The following is a 22,141-nucleotide window of genomic DNA, read 5'->3' on the forward strand; positions in this document are numbered from 1 at the left end:
TATCGAGAATCCCTTATTGGAAAACCTAATGCTGGGCCTAATTTCGCAGCCCTCATGGAAGAGCTTTCTTCGAGGAATGCTGCTAATATCCCGGTTGATATTAGATCGAATTTAGAAACAAATGCAGCATCTGAAGCTACTGTTGTTGTGGCTACTGAAGATTGTGAGATTGGAAGTGATCAAGATCGAGATAGAACAAACAAAGAGATGAAGATTGTGAAGCAAGCATATGATCTTTATCTGAAATTTAGAGGTCTAATTGCTGATACTATGTTCACCTTCAAAGAAAGAACAGAAAGCCGTAGTTTCTTCATTGATAAGATAGAAGATGGAAAGGAAGCACTTAAGATCATCCAAATTGAGCTTAATTTCTTGTATGATGTGTTCTTTACTAAGGTGAATACCTTACAGAAAGCGCATGGATTAACTCGGGTATTTTCACTGCTTTCGGTTACTGCTTCCTTATTGCTATTTTACAAAAAAAACACACATAATGAAAGTATGGTAAACTTGAGAATCACTTATGCGTTGTTAGGAGGTGCACTTTTTATGGAAGTAGTGTCCCTTGTGATGCTGGCGTTTTCTGATTGGGCTGTTGTTGTTACGGTAGAAAGATCGACACGATTTGTCAAGGCCCCTTTCTCTGCTACATTACTAGAGTTTTGGTTAAAGCACCGCCCTCCTAGATGGTCGGAGAAGATTTCACAATATGATTTGCTATACTATTGCCTAAATGACCACTCTTCACTCTTGGACATCCTACTCTTAAAGAGGATCAAAGATGAAGCAGAAGATTTGTTATATGTTTATAGATGTGATTTTGACTATAATATGGGAAATCTCATATTTACCGAGTTGAAGAAAAAAGCTATTATTGCAGATAGAACCGAAGATGCTAAGAAAGCTTGTGAAGCCAGAGGAGATCTTGTATTCTACCCTGAGCTAGTTTCTTTCTCCCAAGAGTTACGCCCTTGGACCTTAGAAGTTGACTACGACGAAAGCCTTCTTCTATGTCATATAGCCACAAACTTGTGTTTTTTGAGAACTTCTGACGACTCTCAGTTTCGAAAATACAGCAAGATGTTGGGAAACTATATGATGTATCTCCTAATCAAGAAACCATCTATGACGTCTTCTGTAGCAGGGATTGCACAGGTTCGATTTCAGGACACTTGTGAAGAAGCCAAGAAATTTATCAAGAGGAAACGCCCACGAGAAGAGATTCGAAAGATAGCCAAAATCAGGAAGTTTTTCAAATGTGTACTTGGGTTATTCCTACACTTTTTTGTCTGGCTATTTTATGGATTAAGGGATTTATTCTGCTATTGCTGTTTCTGTTACTGTTGTTTCGGGAAGAAAACTTTCAAAGCTGATGATAAACTCGAGTCAAATTTTTTCGATAGTAGGCTTCCGCAACTTGCTAAAAGGATACTTGATGTGGATACTAAAATGAAGCCAGTTGAAGTGAAGGGTGACAGGAGTAAATCTGTTATGTTTGATGCTTGCAGATTGGCTAAGAAATTGATTGAAATTGGGGATAAACACGACGTGGAGAAACAATGAGAGGTGACATTTAAGGTGTGGATCGAGCTGTTGACGTATGCTGCGTGCCGAAGTAAACCTACAGCCCATGTTGCAGATTGCAGTGTTTTTATCTCATGTCAATTGGTTTTTCGGCTAAGCCGGTGTTTTTTAAGTCGAATATACGTATTTTTACTCTTGTTATTAAACAAAATAAGAAATGTGTTAAATATAGATAAACTTGATTCCACACTTCATATTCAATAAAGTAAGAGAAAAATAAGAATTAATAAATGATCAAAAAGAAGGGAAAATTGAATTATCTTTTTTCGATAGAGACTAATATCACTTTTTCCAAGTAAAGTTTTGAGTTTTATTCTCACTTAACTGTTCATTTTCCTAACTAACTCTATAATCAAATAAATAAATGAAGAAGAAAAGGCTCAAATATATTATTACGAGCAATTCTTGTATATGGTGACAACAAATAGAGACCATATATATACAAGGAGCTCAATTTCAATAGTCAGTATTTAAAAGACGAACTTAAATGCTTTTTTTTTGTTAACTTCCACTATTTTTGTCGGTGAACAAAGACAGAAAGACAATGGAATATAGTATACTTCATCTCAGACCTCATGTATATTTTATCGTATAGCCACAGTTCATTGATTTCGAAAATCCTAAGTTTTTACGATTAGGGTCACTTATCCATGAATGTTGTTTCCTAAATGATCATAATCTATTACTTAGTTACCAAAAAAATGAAAAATAAAACAAAAATACAAAGATTAGATTATTTTCAACAATATTTCTTGATCTTACTAAATCAAAGTTTTAAGATTAAACCAATGATTTTATTTCTTCTTCAGTTTTACATCGAGTGGAATCAATTCATTGGTTCTAAACATGTAATCTGTTCAAGTGAAGGATAATCCGTATAACCAACAACAGGATCATGGGTATAAAATGTATCCCTCTCATACTTATTCATGAATGCACCAACCTTAAATCTGTCCACTAAATCAGGATTTGCAATAAAATATCTTCCATAAGCAATCAAATCAGCATCCCCTTGTGCCACACTTTCCATTCCTTGTTCCTTATCATAACCACCACTGCTCAAAAACGTTCCCTCATATGCATCCTTAAAGTCTTTGAGACTCGTTGGTCAGTAAGCCTTGGCCGAGTGAAGTGTAAGAATGCGAGTTTTGTGTTGATTTTTGTTTGCAGTTTGTTGAGTTCGGAAATCACAGATAGTCCGAGTGATAATGGGTCGCATACGGTTCCTTCGTAGCCATCCATGGCTGGTGAGAAGATTCGGACTCCGACCTTTTCGGCTCCGATAGTGTCGACAATGGTTTGTATTACTTGGATTAGGTAGTTGGTTATGGCTACCACTGGATCAGTCTTGGGCTCTTGTGTTTGATTATTTGTTGCTGCTTTTTTTAGATGTTGGTGGACTATGTAGCTATGACTATGAGCCGCATGTATCTCCACACCATCAAAACCTAGTTCAGGATTTGAACAGAGTATAAATGTCTTTGATAGAGGATAAAAGATGGGTGTTTAAAAATATTTGAAAAAATTATTGAAAATAATATAACTTTCACTCGTGCACAACGAATAATCTCACATTTAGATTATAATATAATAATTTCACTTTTGATATGTATTTGCTCCCAGCATACTCGATTATCTGAACCACCACAAGTCCTACCCCTCCTTTCCACATTAGTACAAACTGGAAGCAAATACATATTAATGAGGACGTTATTAGAAATTAATCGACAGATAAGATTATTCATAAAGATGAGTGAAAGGTTAGATAATTTTCTACAATTTTTCGAAAAAAAATAATCAAGAATAATAAATAGCTAAAAACATGTGGAATGTGGATATGAAAAGCATGTTATACCAGCACGAATGGCGTTGACAGCTGCTTGACGATATTGTTCAATAGACTCTGATATTTTACGTCTGTCAATTGTTGATGATGCTAAATCGTCTCCTTCTGGTTGATGTTCTGTGTAAATAACAATACAATCTTTTGTCATTTAAATTAAATTTTTATTATATTTTTTACCAATTAGTACTAATAACCAAAATCCAACGATTTAATTACTTACCATCATCATAAGCGTGACCAATATACCACAATTGACTAAAGATGATAGCCCCTTTTGCATGAACGGAGTCTACCACTTTCTTCCATGCTTCCACTTGTTGTTCAGTGTATATTCCTGGGCAGTATGAAGGGGAAAATCTTGAGAGGGGAAACCAAGAAGCATACCCACGCACTGTTGTCTCTGTGTACCTATTCAATATTTGGTATAAAAAACATCCTTTATTTATTCATCATCAAATGTAAATTTCAATTGTCGTATTTCTATATATAATCTGTTAGAATATGGAAGTAAATAAAATTAAGGGGATATTCACATAATATTATTATTATGGAAGTTTATATTTTTTGTAATATTTATATTTTAGGTAACCCTGAGTAGTTATAGTTATAGGTGTATATAAGCATTGTATTGTAATAGTTTAAAAACCAAAAATAATAACTCAGAAACTTTAACCCAAAAACTTTGTTCTACTTTAAATCATGGTATCAGAATCGAAACGAATCTGAAGCAGAAATTGTTCAAGCGGCTTCATCATATACCCTTTACCTTGCCCTACCTGTTTGAAAAAAAAACCTAAATTAAGAATGATTCCAAAGACAACATCGTCTCAGATCAGCTAGTAACCATGGGTCAGTTGTTGCAACTAATCAGACAGTTAAACCCCGATCAACAGCCCATAGAAACAATAACTAGTTCATCCCTTACAATTTCCGAAAAACTGACAAATCAAAACTACACCAAATGGTCCAGGCTGATGCACTTGGCCATTAGTGGTCGTGGTCAGCTCAATCACATCATCGTCGAACCACCACCAAAAACAGATCCAAGGTACAGCCAGTGGGCCCGGTATGATTTAATTGTCATTACTTGGATAATTGAAAATATAGATCCAGAATTGGTAAATCAATTTTTTGATTTTCCAACAGCAAAGACCTTATGGGATGGGATCGAGACTCTTTTCAGCAGTGATAGGGATGGATTGCAAATTTTCGATCTCACAGCCAAAGCCAACAAAATACATCATCATTTATAACCGATTAACACAAAATAATCGGTTAAATCAATTCTTAGCAGGAATCAACGAAACATTTGATAAGGACAGGAGAGATTTGCTTCTCCAAGATCCTTTTACCCACTGTGGAAGAAGCCTATGCTAGCATTAGGCATGAAACGATGAGGAGGGGAATCATGAGACAAGAGCCCTCGTCGGATCTAAACTCATCGGGCTTAGAGGGAGGTTTTATGGTGAGAAAAACCGAAAAACCTTACTGGAGGGATGATGATAAGAGCCACATGAAGTGCACTCATTCTGGTGGCACAAGACACACCAAGAACGAGTGCTTCAAGTTGGTAGGCTACCTAGAGTGGTGGCCAGATGCAAACAAAAAAGGCGAGCAAATCGGGGGTCAGAACCACTGATCAAATAAGAACCACATGGAGAGCAGCGGTGGGACAATGTGTAACAGAAGTACTCACTATTGATGAGCAGAGAAAGGAACCAGGTGTGGACCCCATCGGTGTTTCAGGTAGCAGAGAAGAAGAACGAACCATTACTCTTCAAACGGCCCAAATGAAGGAGATGGAACCTTAGGGTTTAGGAGAGAAAGGGGGGACAGTCCCTTAAATAAAGGGACAAATGACTCTTCAAATGAAAAAGTGGGACACGTGGGTGAGGTAAAAAAGGACCCCTTATCACATTTTGCTTTATCTGCTTTCAAGAATGGTTGGATTTTCGATTGTGGGGCCACAGACACTATATATGTCTTATGACCCGAATGATTTTTTGACATGTGAGAGACCTCAGAAAGATATAATCAAAACCGCAAATGGGGAGGGAATTAAAGTTGAAGGAGCCGGGAATATTTCTTTTTCTAAAATTCTCACTTTGAATAATTGTTTATTTGTGCCTGCTCTTTCACATAAACTCTTGTTAGTAAGTCAACTTACAAGAGATCTTAATTGCACCGGGCTCATGAAACCCGGTTCTTGTATTGTGCAGGATGCTCAGACAGGACAAACTATTGGGCGTGGTATTGAGAGAGGTGGACTATACTACTTGGAAGAGACGGCTCAACAAGGCAAAGCAGTTCTTGCTCATAGGTCACTAGAAAAAAAACTGTGGACTTGGCATCGGCGTCTTAGACATCCATCCATAGGGTATCTAGAAAAGCTTTTTCCTTCATTAGCTGGGTTTAAATCAAACTTTAAATGTGAAACTTGTATTCTTGAGAAGAGCAAAAAACACTCATATTCTAGTAGTTTGAATAAAGCCGTTTTTCCATTTATACTTATTCATTCAGATGTCTGGGGTCCTGTACCCGAAACAGGATGATTGTACCTGGATGAGCTGGATTTATTTTCTGAAACATAAGTCTGAAGTATTTGAAACGTTTGTTGATTTTTATCATATGATATGTACCCAATTTCAAACCCAACCTCGCATTTTGAGAACTGATAATGTGGAGAATGTATTAATTCTGATATGCATCAATTCATCACTAGTAAAGGGCTCATTCATCAGACCACTTGTCCTGATACACCCCAATACAATGGCATTGCCGAACTGAAAAACAAAACTTTGCTTGAAATTACTCGTGCCATCATACTTGAATCCCATGTTCTCACATACCTTTGGCCCGAAGCTGTTGCCATAGCTAATTACCTAACCAATAGACTACCTACCCAAAACCTTAACCAAAAAACTCCTCTTGAAACCCTTTAATCCTATATAACCATACCATCATCTCATTCCCTACCACCCAGAATCTTTGGGTGCATAGTCTATGTCCATTGCCCTAAGAGAATACGGAACAAACTTGAACCTAGAGTGGTTAAGTGTGTTTTTTTGGGATATGGGAGAAATCAGTAAGGGTATCGATGTTTTGATCCCCTACCACGATGGATTGTGACTTCATTGAAACCAAATTCTACTATAGCCATCTTCGATGTCAGGGGGAGAAGGAAAGTGACGATCTCAGATGGTTAACTAGTCTATGGATGTCATACCTAGACCCCAAAGTGCTAGTAGGCAATGCCACCGAATTGTCTTTCCAAGCTGCACAACCTACATCTCTTGTGCCTCCTCTAGAAAATATGTCACAGAGTGCCCTGGCCTTCAATGCAACATTATACACAACCAAAATTCCAGAAACCGTAAAGGAGGCTCTTGAAAGTGATCACTGGCAAAAAGCTATGGAAGAGAAGATTAATGCTCTTCAAAAGAATGGCACATGGGAAAAATGTATCCTCCCAAGTAGAAAGAAGGTTGTAGGATGCAAATGAGTGTTTACTATCAAGTACAAAGCTGATGGGACTATAGAGAGGCACGAAGCTCGACTTGTAGCAAAGGTTTACACCCAGACTTATGGGGTCGACTATTCAGAAACTTTCTCACCAGTAGCCAAAATTGATACAATACGAGTTCTATTCTCCATTGCAGCAAACTTAGATTGACCACTTCATTAGTTCGATGTAAAGAATGCTTTTCTTCATGGGGAGCTACAAGAAGAAGTTTACATGCAGGCTCCTCCAGATTTCTCTATAGGATTTGCTAAAAATGAAGGATGTAAATTGAAGAAAGCTTTGTATGGGCTAAAATAGTCTCCTAGAGCTTGGTTTGGGAGGTTCACATCAGCAATGAGAAGGTTCGAGTATCCTCATAGTAACTCAAATTACACCTTGTTCCTCAAGAAAACAGGGAGCAAAATAACTTGTCTTCTTATCTACATAGACAACATGATTATTACTGGAGAAGATGAGGATGAAATTAAGACTCTCAAGAGTAAGCTGTTTCAGGAATTCGAGATAAAAGACCTTAGAAGACTTAAATATTTCTTGGGGATAGAAGTTTTGCGATCCCACAGAGGCATTTTCATATCCCAATGGAAGTATGTTCTGGATTTGCTAGCTGAGATAGGGATGCTAGATTGCAAGCCTATTGACACACCGTTAATGGTAAATCATGGTCTACAGATGAAACAAGAGGGTGAACTAACAGATCGTGTTCAATACCAACGGTTGGTAGGAAAACTTGTTTATCTGGAACATACAAGACCATATATCGCATATGCAGTAGGAGTTGTGAGTCGATTCATGCATAAGCCTCAAGTCCAACACATGGAAGTAGTAACAGGATCTTGAGGTATCTCAAAAGAACCCCAGGAAGAGGTATTCTGTATCGGAAAAATGGTTACTTGGATTTAGTCGCTTACACTGATGCTGATCGGGCAGGTGACAGAGATGACAAGAAGTCAACATCGGGATACTTCACTCTCGTAGGAGGAAATCTGGTAACCTAGTGAAGCAAGAAATAAATGGTTGTTGCTCTGTCTAGTGTTGAAGCTGAGTTTCGAGGAGTTGCAAAGGGTGTTACTGAAGTTCTATGGCTAAGAAAGTTGCTGACTGAACTGGGCTACACTCCAACAAAGAGTTGCAAACTCTTTTGTGATTATCAAGTTGTGATCAATATATCGGAGAATCCAGTCCAACACGATCGCACAAAGCACGTCAAAGTTGATAGACACTTCATAAAAGAAAACTTGGAGGCCAAGGTGATAAAACTTCCGCATGTGAGGTCTGAAGACCAGTTAGCAAATATTCTTACAAAAGCAGTAGGAGCTCTACAGTTCGAAGAAGTATTGTCCAAGTTGGGTGTTGGTGACCCTACGACCCAACTTGAGGGGGAGTGTTAAAATATGGATGTAAATAAAATCAAGGGATTAGATATTCACAAAATATTGTTATTATGGAAGTTTATATCTAATGTAATCTCTATATTTTAGGTAACCCTAAGTAGTCATGGGTGTATATAAGCATTGTATTGTAATAGTTTAAAAACCAGAAATAATAACTCAGAAACTTTAACCCAAAAACTCGGTTCTACTTTACATTATAATCTAGCACTAATTCTTAAATGAGACGTTTTCACGATGAGACCATCACTATTGGGCTGACCCAATATACATTTTTTGTCTCAAAACGATCACTTATAACGTTAAAGTTATCTCTCTTGTTTCCAAAAATCCTATTAGTTCTCTTAGTGATCTTAACTGAAAAAGTGCAATGTTAGATGAAACTTAATGCTTTAATTGATAATAAGACTAGGAATTAGTGTTCAGACTTCGCTTCTAATGCGAATGCCATTCGTTCTATGTGAATTGTTCGTCAAAAACATAAATATGATGGCTCTTTTAAGTGATACAAAGCTCGTTTTGTAGGTGATGACAATAATTAACAACAGGGTGGTATTTTGATTAGACATTAGCCTAGTGGTTAAACCTGCTCCATTTGTCAAATGGATGTCAAAAACGTCTTTTTACATGATCATCTTCATGAAACAATTTATATGCATCAACCCACGGATTTCTGTGACATAACTCATCATCCAAATTACTTTTGTCTTTTAAAGAAAACTTTGTACGAATTGAAACAAGCTTCTCATGCTTGATAGTTGATATAAAAAATTTTCCCATAATTTTTTTATCATTATTGTGCTCTCATAGTAAATATGATTATTTAAGTTATATAGTCAAAACTCAAATTAAAGGAATGCACAAAATAATTACCTTGACGCTATTGGAGAGATGAGGATTCCTTCTGTGATGAGCAAGCCACCTGGAGTTGACCTTTGAGTGTAATACTTTTCAAGTGATTCATTCGGCATCTCATTTATTGCTCGACATCTAGTCATTGGTGCCAAGACTATCCTGAATAACACACAATACACCTTCGTTATCTATCAACCTATGAACCCCATGTCAATATAAATTTACATCAACTTCACTCAAATACAACTTAATCCATGTCAGATTTATTTCATCATATATATGTCTTCTTCAATTAAATCCTTATTAGAAAATGTCAACTCTTATTTTTCGCCGCCCTTTTTATTTTATCGCCACCCCTTAATGAAATTATGAATTTGCCACTGAACTTTAAAAAATTACGAAATTATCACTGCACTTAAAACCTCTATAAAACACTTCAAATTCACTCAATAATACACTTCCAAAAACTCAAAATCTTCACATAAATTTAATCGGAGCTAAAGCTTTGAAATCGAAGTCGTTAACAAAAACTCGAGGTAATTTCTAAACAAATTCATTCGAATTTTTTTTAAAAAATAAATAAATAAATAATATCAGTTGCACAAAAAGTGCGACTGTACCTAGGTCGAGTCGCACTTTTTGTGCGACTCAACCTAGGTACAGTCGCACTTTTTGTGCGACCGGTATGAACAAATTTTTTTTTTTTTTAATTTCGAATGAATTTGTTTTGTTTAATTAATTTATTTTTTTAGTTATTGTTATTTAATAAATGTTGTAATACATTATATTATGATAATGTTTTTATAAGAAGTATTTTTGAATTTAAACGAAACTAAAAAAAATAAAAAAATAAAATTCAAACCAGTCGCACTTTTTGTGCGACTGGTTTGAATTTTTTTTTTTCAATTTCGAATTAATTTGTTTTGTTTAATTAATATAATGTTTAAGTTATTGTTATTTAATAAATGTTGTAATGCATTATATTATGATAATGTTATTGTAAGAAGTAGTTTTTAATTTAAATTTGAGAAAAAGGAAAAAAAAAATTTAATTCCAGTCCCACAAAAAGTGCGACTGTACCTAGGTTTTTTGCGACTGGAATTATATTTTTTTTAGAGCGTTATTGAGCGGCAATAGCTCTAGGCCGACTTTACTGATAGGGGATTCCCATGAGAGGGGGTTACGAGATTTGCAAGGCGAGCAAGGTAAGAATAGGCGGCCAGACATAGTCAGGCCCAGCGTTCAACTACCCTAGACCATGTGCATAGTCGCTTTGAGCGCCAGAGTAGCCTGCATAGTCATACGGTCGGCTCAGGTGACGGTCATATGATTACGACGATTCTGTTAGTCGGGAAGAGTCTTTCGGTCAGGATGAGTCTGCTGGTCATCCTGTTGATTGGACGGTCATCAGAGGGCATGCCGAACAGTTTAGGATGAGAGGGCATAGTGCGGCTAGCAATTCTGATCACGCAGGAGTCAGCCAGGTTGAGGATGCGACTCCATGGGGGAGGAGGCGCTCACTGTCCGCGGACATGGACTGGTTGATCACATCACCCCAGCCCGGGGGCGCTGTTGACACCACTTTAATACGCAGCTACGGTGGGCACGTAGCAAAGGTTATATTTGAGGGATCGGAGCGCACCCCTCCGATTTTAGAACCTCGTCCTAGGAAGAGGACATTGGATGCAATCATCAGACCTTAAGACATGTTTGATGAACTGTACGGGATGTTACCTGCCACTCCTCTTGGTCATCTGCCGTATATAATGCACTAGCACATTGATAGTGCTCTCATTACGGCATTTGTGGAAAGGTGGCAGCCTGATACCAACACCTTCCACTTGCCGTGGGTGGAGATGACCATAATGTTGCACGACGTGCAACGCATCTTAGGAATTGGCATTGGCGGTTCACTTCCCGTTGAACCTGTTGAACCAGCGGCAGCATTAACGTTTGGGGAGTCATCTATACATGAATTGTTAGCCGATGCTCACCAATTTTGCAAATCACCCCTTATATTACCGTAGCGGTGACATCTTAAGTACAAATAATAACATTATCGTAATATAATAATATATTAAAGTATATGAGTAAATAAAATCATTTACTTTAATATTTAATAAATAATAATAACTTCAAAAATACTTATAACAAATAAGAAGAAATAATTTTTCAAAAAAATAATTAAACATTTAAATAAATTAATCCCTCCAATTCAAATTTAATTATTATAATAACATTATCATAATATAATAATACATTAAAATAAAATAATATATTACAACATTTATGAAATAACAATAACTTAAAAAATAATTTAATTAAACAAAATACATTTTATAATTCGAAGTTCAAAAAAAAGAAAAAATAAAATAAAATAAAATTTTAACAGTCGCACTTTTCAAAAAGTGCGACTCCACCTAGGTCCAGTCGCACTTTTTGTGCGACTCAGCATAGGTCCAGTCGCACTTTTTGTGCGACCGGTGTTATTATTATTATTATTATTTTATTTTTTTAAAAAAAAAATTTGAATTTATAATATTCAACATTATTATACTAATTATTATATGAACTTAAAAAATAATTATACTAATTATACTAATTATTATATGAATTTATTACAACATTTATTAAATAACAACTTAAAAAATAAATTAATTACACGAAAGAAATTTTATAATTCGAAATTCAAAAAAATAAAAAAATAAAAAATAAAAAAAATTATATGAACCAGTCTGTGCGACTGGCATTTCTGGAAATATTTTTTTTTAATAAAAATTTTGAATCGATTAATTACTTACCGAATCGTTATCATGCTCGTTTTGGTATACCATTGTTGTTCGATGTAGAGTTCTAGCTTGTTTAAGTTAACGTAGTGTTTTAGAGAGTTTTTAGAGTGATTTAGAGAGATAGTATCGTGTTTGAATTCGTATATACTACAAGAACGCCTCTGAAATTTCAATATATAGAGTTCCGATGATATTGTTATTAAGTGATAATAGTGTTAGTAAGTGTGATTTACATTTGTTAAACATGTTTTAAGTCCAGTGATAATTTCGTATTTTTTAAAAGTCTAGGGGCAAACTCATAATTTCATTAGAGGGTGGCGATAAAATGAAAATGGTGACAATAAATAATAACACCCTTAGAAAATTTTATACTTGCAAACAATGTACCATTAATGATTACTATACACCTAGATTATTTTCAAAATAAACCAATATCAATATCTTTATATTTAAAAATTTGATTTCATTTTTATAAATCAGTTGATTTCATTTTTTTGATATCAATATCATTTGTTCTTCATCCCAAAAAGATTATCACAAATTCTCGTGAAAGACAATTTCTTTAAAAGACCATTTCTAATTGGATCGGCCAATTATATATTTATTAAAATATTGTAAGTAGACATTAATAATGATGTAAGTAGACAATTAAGATATTAAAAGTAGGCATTAAGAATACAGTAAGTAAGCATTTAAGATAAAATAAGTAGACATTAAGAATACGGTAAGTAGGCATTAAACTTTAATAGACTGGGCTTAAAATACGTCTCTCAAAGAAACGGTCTCTTGATGAAGTGTAATGGCATGTACACTTGTGGGTGATAAGGGTGTGTAATGGAGTATGGAAGGATTAGCTCCGGATCACTTGATGAAGTGTTCAATGTAGATGATTTGGAGAGAAGGCATGGTGTGCTTTGATCAAGGCAAGGATCGAGGTAAACGGTGCTCAACCAAGACAGCTGCTCGAGCCAGGAAATCAGAACACTACTGAAGACAACCACTCAACCTGATCGAGCAACGCTGCTCGGTCGAACGGAGCACAGGTCCATTTTTAGCAAAGCTTTCGTTTTGTTGTAGTAAATTTGTGGGGCTTTAGGGTTTCGTCCTAGAGTCTTCTAATATGTTAGGGACTACATATATAAGTCTTAGAACATCATTAGAAACTTTGAAAGGCAAATACAAGAGAGACAACTAGGGTTTTAACCATTAGAGTTGTTCCTCTTTGTATTTGCATATTTGTGTAAGATTGACATGAAAGGTTCAATCTTTACTTCGAGAGTGTTCTCAAAACTTGTGGATGGCTTGTCATTAGTGTATGTTGATATATTAATGAAAGTAATCCTTTTTTGAGGGGAGGTATCATTAAATACCTCATAAATATTGTTGTTCTTATTGTTGGCTGTAGTGCTCTGTTTTTGTATGTTCTTTGTGTATTTATATGTTTATTGTTGCTTCACCAAACATCCCAATCCATCACAACAATTAGTGATCGAGTTTTGTGAGGCAAAACAATTTGAGGATGACTTGAAATTTTACAAGATTTTTTGTCAATTTTATGTTTTCGCAAAGATAAGAAAGAGAAACAAGTCAAAAGCGAGACATAACATGGGCAAATGGAAGGAATGCAAGCTCTTGTTGAGCGCACAAACCAGTGGAGGGGAGCGCATGTTACTCCGATCCTAATAAGCATCCATTGTGTAAACAAACTGTAACACCCGAATTTCTCCCGTCCTTTACGGCTTTGATTTCGTTTCCGACCCCTAACGAAACCAAAGCCGTAAAGGACGGGAGAAATTCGGCTGTTACACAAACATAAGCCCAAGATCAAAATTGTTATTGAATTTGAAGTATTGGGCTCATCGTCCTAGTGCTAAGTTTGAGTGGCTCCCTCTTTGTATCTCTTGAAATTATTTAATCATCATCTAAATTACCAAGTGGGAAAAAATTTATTTAAGAAATAAATTTTAAGGTTATCTGGAGAAGAGTATCAATCAAATTATCATTAATTATCTTTTCTTTCTATGTAAAGTTTCTATTCAAAATGTAACAAATCCCTTATTTTAATTAGTAACAAAATCTTTTTGAGACTTTTATTCTTTTAATTTCAATTCTTTTTGAAAATACAAAGTTCATTTTAAGGCCGATTTATTTTCAGTCTAATCCTTATTAGCCATTGTAAAAATGAATCGGATCAGGGCTGTTTAACACCTCTAGTCAAGACCCTATCCAGACCTTATTACTCTGTCCTATTTTAAGAGTAAGAGTCTATTTTGTTTGAACTTTATTGAACGAATTCAAATTCGAGTTTGAGTCCAATAGAAAATATAAGGGTCCGAGTTGAAATCGCCTCCTACACTTAGACCATTTTCAATTACATCTTTTAATGTTGTTTTTTTGTAATACATTAGGCAGTAGAAATTATGTCATTGTGGCATATGTAAGTTTCCATTACTTAATCGTACCACCATTAGAAAATCAAAGGGAAACCAAAGGGATATCAAAACAAATTGTAAACTTCAACCATTAGATTATTATACATACATTTCTGTCAAAACAACAAAGGTCAGACAAACAACTGCCGGCCGCATTTTAAATTCAGTGCTCTGTTTTTTACGTTTAGATAATTAAAGCAGTTAAAAAGTTAAATTTTAAGCCAAAATAAAAAAGCTGTTTCAATCGGCCTTTTTAGTTGACTTGTAAGTTGTTAGTTCATTTTTTCTTTAATAAACAGCTAACATTTAATATTTAAATTCATCAAACATCTTTACAAATAGCTAGCTTTTTTAGCTAACTTAAAAGTTAACTAAAACGGCCAACAAAAAAAGCTGGTCAAACAAGTCAACTAAAAAAGTTAACGGCTAATAACCAACAATAAATTGCCAAACACCTCTGAAATCAAATTTCTACCCAAATTAAACCAAAATTAAAACAATGATCGAATCAAATTTTTTTGTTTAGTTGATAGGAAATGCCTGTGAGAGAGGTTGAATGAGCCCATTTGGTATGGAGAAAACAGGTCTTTTTTCACAGCTTCCATGGCCTTCAATAAACCTACAAACAACTACCAATTTTTGAATTATTTTGAATAATTGAGCTTTTTTTTTTTTGAAGTGATTGAATAATTGAGCTTAGTAAATATAGGAATTTGGAAATAGCCAAATAGGGAATAAAGTAGATGGGCAAGATGGCAAAGAATGAATAATTGACTTTGATAATAGGAATTTGCTTTTTCTATTTATATTAATTATTTTTAATTTATGTTTTATTTATAACCTATAATTTAAAATATAGTCAAGCAAAATATTATTTAATTTTTTTTGAGTGAAGCAAAATATTGTTTAATTTGTTTTAACAAAGTTTATCAATATCAACTTATTATAGTTTTTACTCAAGAACAATTATAATCCCTTCGTTCCATTGAATTTATATTATTTTTCATGTTTATTCCATTTAATTTGCATCATTTTTATTTTTTTGACAATAGCGTCACTACTTTCTTTTAATTTCATCTATACATTTTAAGTCTCTTTTAATTTCATCTACAAAATTTATTTTCTCTCTTTATTTATTACGACTCTTTTAAAAATACACATATTTGTCATTTAAAGAGAACAAAATAATAAATATGTAAAATAAAATAATAAATCGATAAATATAGTAGAAGTAGTAAAAAAGGTGTCGTGCAACGCATTAAATTAAGTGTGGTTATATGTGGAAAAGGAGATGGCAAAGAATGACATCCACGCATTAAGTAACGTAGATGAGCATAGTACGTATTTTCTGATTTTGTTAATTTGGTGACTAAAATAGTTTAATTTTACTACCAATAATGTGTTTTTTTTATATGTTGCCGTACACGTTTTAAATTTTTTGAAAAACTTATTCAAAATACTTATACTATTTGATCTTTTATATAGTTCTATGCACTAAATTTAATTTTTAATATTTATAATTATATATAATAAAAAATTATAAAAATTTAATATTAATTATCATTGCATTAAAACAATGAAACAAGAGTTCACTTGACTATATTTTAATTTATAAATTAAAAATTAAACATAAATTAAGGGTGATGAATGAATAGTATATTATCTTGTCATGTTGCAAGTAATATGAAACGAATGAAGTATATTATTTTGTTTTATTCATTTAGCATTAATTGTTATTGTTTCGTTCAACTCATTTGATATTAATTTATTTTTGGATAATAATTTATTAGATTTTTTTTTCTCATCTGTACCTTTTAAACATCCTTTAATTGCTTTCATACAATTTGCTATTAATTTAAAGAGACACAATAGTAGGTAATTTTTAGTTTGCAAATTGTATTTTATAGTAGTATTTGACGACTTTAAAGGGTAGGGTTGACCCTTTTTTTTGGGCCTTAGACTACATTGTAAGTTCATGTGATATTATTTTTTAATCATTTTAAAAGCTTGAGGAATTTTCAAACTTTTTTTTCATTTCAATAAGCTTGAAATTTTTTTGCAACTACTAATGTACTAATTCCAAAAATACTAAACTAATACAACTAATAAAATACTAATAATAAACACATGACCAAAACTACATGGGGGCATAGGAAGGCCCGGCAAGCGGCCTATTGTATTTTTACCCTGACCTCCCTTACTAATATATGATATATGATATAAAGATATATTATACCATAAACTTCTCTAACTAAAGTAATAATAAAAATAGAGCTTAATTTCTGAATTTTTATCACTCATACACTCATGCAACATTTATCGACATCTTTACAACCTCCTAACTTTCTAAGTATTAATTTATAAAAATTTTCTACTCGGAAACAAAAACTTATACTATTGACTAGTTTTTGCATAATATTTTGCTAGCGTATTGGTCATTTAACTGTATTTTTTTTTGTTATTACATCTTAGTTGCCTCTCTCTCTTTTTCTCTCTTCTCTTTAAAAAAAAACCCTAATCTCTATAGTTGGTTTGACGCCATCATCAATCTTTTGGTTTATAGTAAGCCCATACATTCTCTGTGAGCTTTTTGAATATAATTACAATAAATATTTAGTTGTTCTACTTATTCATTGGGTTGTAACTACCTATATATTAGATTTTGATCTCTCTCTTAGTGAAAGTTTGGGGTTATGAATTTTGGTCTCTAGTTGATTTGTTAATAGACACCAAAATTGCAATTACCATCATCAACATCAAATACAATTCAATCTCAAGACTACGTACAAGAGATAGAAAGACCCCTTATAAATGACTGTATCAAATAGTGATATTGAAGAGGATATTTAAAATTGTCAGATCTCATACACAACAATCGTAGTTTTATTAATTTTGAATTATTTTTGGTCAAAGTTGTTATATACTGACTAATTATTATCTCTGATATAGATGTCGTATGTCTCTTTAATTAATAAATCAAATATTATTTAAAGAATATATATTTTTGCAACTTTAGGTCATCAAACTGTAACTTTTCCTAGTGTATTGGTCTTTAGTTAAAATAATAAATAAATAAACAAACACGAGCTTAGTTCCTAAAAGCTAAAGGCCATAGTGCATGTAGGATTGGACTATATAGTTACCTCATCAAGAGTTGATAATGACTTAAGCATCAGAGCCGATCCCCAAAGACACTCTAACTTGATCCTAATTGTATTCAGTCTGATAAAGGAACGAATATGACTTATAAAGAGTACAAAAGAGTGGTTGCTGCAAGTTATTGAAGATATTCATAAATTGCTATCAAGCTCATTTTTTCTAAGAGTTTGGTGGCCTACTACGAGCTTGAAAATTATGACCAATTTTAATATAATAAAAATGTATAAATCATTTAGTACCAAGAATTTAGGGCTTCATGCTATGTAGTATGATCTACAATTCTACATTATACAAACTTTAGGTTAGCCCTAATTTTTTATAAAAATTATAATTATATTACATTAAAGCATAAGAGGAAACCTCCAAAAAAAAAAAAAGGTCTTATTTGGATGGAGAGAAATACAGGAAAAAGAAAATAAAGGATTTGGAGGGATGATAATGTCCTTGTTTGGATAGCAAAAAGGGAGAAAGAGGATTTGGAAGGAAGGGATTAGGACGGAGTTCCTTGCCTTTCTTATAATGCTCTTTAACTCGTTTTTTTAGTTAGTTTTCCCTTTTCTTTATATGCGTAGTATTTTTTTATTTATATTTTTTTTAATTATTATTAAAGGTCAAACTTATGTGTAAGATGCATGTTGGCGAATAGCTGCAGGAATCCGAAGGATCTATCTTGAGCCGGGGGACTCTTTGATCGCATTCTCCTTTATAGGTATGAATTGCCGTCTTTCTTCCCTCCCCAAATCCTGCTCATAATCTCTATGAGCGGGATACACTGGACATGATGATGATGATAATGACGATGATGGATTTGGAGGGATTAACTCCCTTCATTTTTTTAACATCCAAATCTCTCCATAAGAAAAAGATTTGGAAGGAAAATAAAACTCCTTTCTTTTTCCTTCCTTTCCTTCCTATACAAACAATGTAGTCTTTCCCTCTTTTTCCCTTCCTTTTAATTTTCTTCCTTTCCTTCCCCTTTTCTTCCTTTCTTTTCTCTCCTAATTTGTTGTCCAAACATAATATTTAAAGTCTAAAACCCCTCAAAAACAATAGTTTACCTATTTGTAATTAACCCGAGCCAACATAAATGGCCCTTTCCTACAAACCAAGGAACTAAGCTTTAAAAAAGAAAATCCTTAGGTCCACAAAAAGAAGACTATACAATAATTAAAAAATAATTATATGAAACTATTTTCTAGACGTTTGTACATTAATTAAATAGCTTATATAATATATGTTATAGAATATAAATTCTTTATTTAAGGTCGTCTTACGGATTAATAGTTTTTCATGTCAAGAATATATGTACGTTAAAAAACCTATATGTATCCGAAATACCAAACAAACTTAAAAAAAGAGCAAACCATTCCCAAAATGGCCCAAAAATTCCCCTACGACATGCGGTTTACTCACTGAGTATGAGAGTGTAGCCCACTCGACTGGGCCAGTCCACTTGAACTTACCAATAAAAGGCAACAAAAGTTGTTCTCGACATCTGGAATCTTATCCTATCTCATGAAAAAGTCCTTATGACTTATCTAGGGTCATATGTTTGAGGTTATTCGTATATAACAAAACATTATTTTCCTTTTCAAGTTTTAGGGTTCGCTTAGATTGAGTATAAATATTTAAAAAATAAATAAAAGTTAAAGTAAGAAAATAAAGTTAATTAGATAAAAGTTTAAAAGAATTTAATTGTTAGAAGGGTAGAAGATTTGGTTAAAAGGTAATAAAAATAGATAAAACAATAATTATTTCGCTTATTTTGGGAGTATAAATTTACCCTAGTGGAGAGTGGGGGAATACTTTACTCCAAATGAGGAAAATCATCATCCTTTTTTATTCATCTTTTTTACTTAACTCTCACTCTACATCTTTTACAAGTATTTTAATTATTTCATTTGCACCTCCACTTACCTTTATTTTATTAGTTTGACTTTCTTTACCACTTAAATACTTATACTCAAGCCAAGCAACCCTTACTATAAAATATTATCTTTAACTTTATATAAATAAAAAATATAGTCCATGTAATATATAGGCAATCAACTAAACACCGACATCTCCTCCTGTTTCATATGTTCAGTACATCTAATCCATGCTAATTACCCTTTCAATCAGTTAATTATAGCATTGTGAACATAATCATATTCATAGTAATCAACACAACACAGTATCCTGCATGGGTCTCGCTTATAGTTAGAGATGTTCAAAACAGATCTAATGACCCAACAATATTTACTCTATCTTAAAATCGAATTCAGCTTAACCCGACTTTAAAATGAATTTAAAATAATGTAAAAGTTTATGCAGACACAATAATCATCGATTTTGAACAAATTCGAAACACGTAACCAGAAATTAACCCGATTATCCAAATAAACACCTCTATTCACAATCATGGTCATAGTCATAAGTCATAGTCATACTCATAATCATGCTATTGTGAATCAGTTAGTAATATGTCAACCATCACATACATAAGCTTTTATAGATAAAAAACATTGATTTTATTTTAAAACTTGACAAAACAAAGCAAAAATATAACAGAGAACCTAACCAACAACAAACGTATACTAAAATTTGAGAACCAAAACGTATCCAACTTTCTGGTCATTTTCAAGAGCTAACAGCAGTCATGAACTCTTGGTCATTTTCAAGAGCATTCATCGAATCAATCGGCAAACATAACTCCAAATCGACACTTCCTCCTCCTTCATATCCAGGGTAAGCGAACACTACTCCTACAGCTTTATTTCCAGGTCCATTATAAACAGCAATAGGCCTTCCTACCCCAAATTCATTCCCATACATATCAAATCTTGGTGAATGTTCCATTGCAACACTATTATAGTTATGGTAATCTTCATGATGGTAACAATACGGAGATTTCAACCAATCTTTAACAAACTCATGGACAACTTCATCTGTCAGATTTACGATAGACTTGTGCAGCAATGACGCGGCCCATCCTAAATGGTTTTCGAGCAATTCTTTGGCTGTAGTATTTGTCAAAATCCCCTTAATACAGGCACCAAAATAGTTTTGTGGCAATGGTGGGTTTAATCTGTGCCTGTTACTTGCATACATAATATGCGAAAGAATTTGATCCGAAGGTAGATTGTTTGCTCGAACGATTGCTCTCCAAACATGTGCACATAATGCTTGGAAGGAAGAGATCGAGCTAGTTGAATCATTGTCCTTATTTTCTACATTTGCTTTTGATCTTAAGTTTGCTATGGAATCAGATGAAAAATGAAAGATTTTCTCTCTTAGATCACTAGGAGGTTCGAATTTCTTAATAAATTCATCTCGATGGGTGAATGGAAGTGGGATTGGAAGATCACATCCGTTAGGAAACCAACGGTTGTGAATAGGTAGTCGCGAGTTTGAAATTTTGTTACCATTTGATCTATGTATTTCAGACCATACGTTCCAAAAGTTCCAATATGCGGTTCCATCGACTATACAATGATTTATTGAACAAGCAATGAAAATTCCGTCTAAAAGCTCAGTGACTTGAACAGACAACAAAGGCTTTTTATGGCCATCATAGTTTACGAGTTCCTCATTGTAGTCGAAAAATGAACGAACTACTAAGGGAATATACGTGTTATTTGGTGATGAAATATCATCGATAGTTATATCTATGATGGCATGGCTAAATCGAGCACCTTGGCCTTTGTTGCAATCAACAAAGATGCGTGATTGATGATTTTCCTTGTCAGTTTGTATCATGAGTTGACCTGCTAATGGGTAAAAATGAACGAGGGTTAAAGAAAGTGACTCTTTAAGATCGTCTACGAATGAATTAATTGAAAATTCTTGGTTATTCAGATGTGATGGCTTTTTGAATAAGAGACCATTTTGGATGTAATGGTATGAAAGCATGATTAGATCAAGTGGAGCTAAGTGGTATGGCTTTTTGGATTCTTCAACTTCATATTTTGGCTTAACAAAGGATTTAGATATAGGTTGAACATCGGAAAATCCCATGTTTAAAGTGTTAAGAAATATTTTTAGGATATGTTTTAGAACTTGGTATGGATGATACTCTTTGCCAAGGTCTATATATAGAGTGGCACGTCTATCTTTTTTGATAGCTAGTTTGTTTGGTCAAAGTTGGCCCAAGAGGAAAAGATTAACAAGGAACTATGTAGATTCAATGAATCATATCAAAAATTATACTCCCTCCTTTATATTGAATTTGCATCATTTTTCATTTTGGTCCGTTCCATTTAATTTGCATAATTTCTATTTTTGGACAATGACTTAGCACATTCTTTTAATGTCATTCATACATTTTAACTCAATTTTAATTTCATCTTCACAATTCATTCTTTCTCCTTATTTATTACCACTTTCTTAAAAATACATCAATTCCTCTTTGATGCAATTCAAAGAGGACGGAGTAGTATTTGACAAATAGTGTTGAAGCTCCCTATAATTACCCTTTTAAAAACAGTTCACACTTAAGTGTTTTTGGGTCCATAGATTTATCTTTTAAGTCTCCAAAAAAAAGCATGATTTAAATATAGATAGCAAAAATATAACCACACATAATA

General features: G+C 33.5%; 1 protein-coding gene and 1 pseudogene across 1 annotated transcript; both read right to left on the reverse strand.

The window, feature by feature from the left end:
- Positions 1-2,057: 2,057 nt before the first annotated feature.
- LOC130808070 (12-oxophytodienoate reductase 3-like) lies at positions 2,058-15,163 on the reverse strand (annotated as a pseudogene).
- Positions 15,164-19,970: 4,807 nt separating this feature from the next.
- Positions 19,971-21,606, reverse strand: LOC130808071 (uncharacterized acetyltransferase At3g50280-like). Its single transcript, XM_057673518.1, has one exon. The coding sequence runs from the start codon at positions 21,570-21,572 to the stop codon at positions 20,196-20,198; it is 1,377 nt and encodes a 458-aa protein (XP_057529501.1). The 5' UTR covers positions 21,573-21,606; the 3' UTR covers positions 19,971-20,195.
- Positions 21,607-22,141: the final 535 nt, after the last annotated feature.

Source organism: Amaranthus tricolor, chromosome 3 (genome assembly GCF_026212465.1).
Source record: "Amaranthus tricolor cultivar Red isolate AtriRed21 chromosome 3, ASM2621246v1, whole genome shotgun sequence".
Taxonomy (NCBI): domain Eukaryota; kingdom Viridiplantae; phylum Streptophyta; class Magnoliopsida; order Caryophyllales; family Amaranthaceae; genus Amaranthus; species Amaranthus tricolor.

Coding starts and splice junctions, on each gene's coding strand:
- LOC130808071 (XM_057673518.1), bottom strand. CDS start 21,572: ATGGGATTTTCCGATGTTCAACCTATATCTAAATCCTTTGTTAAGCCA.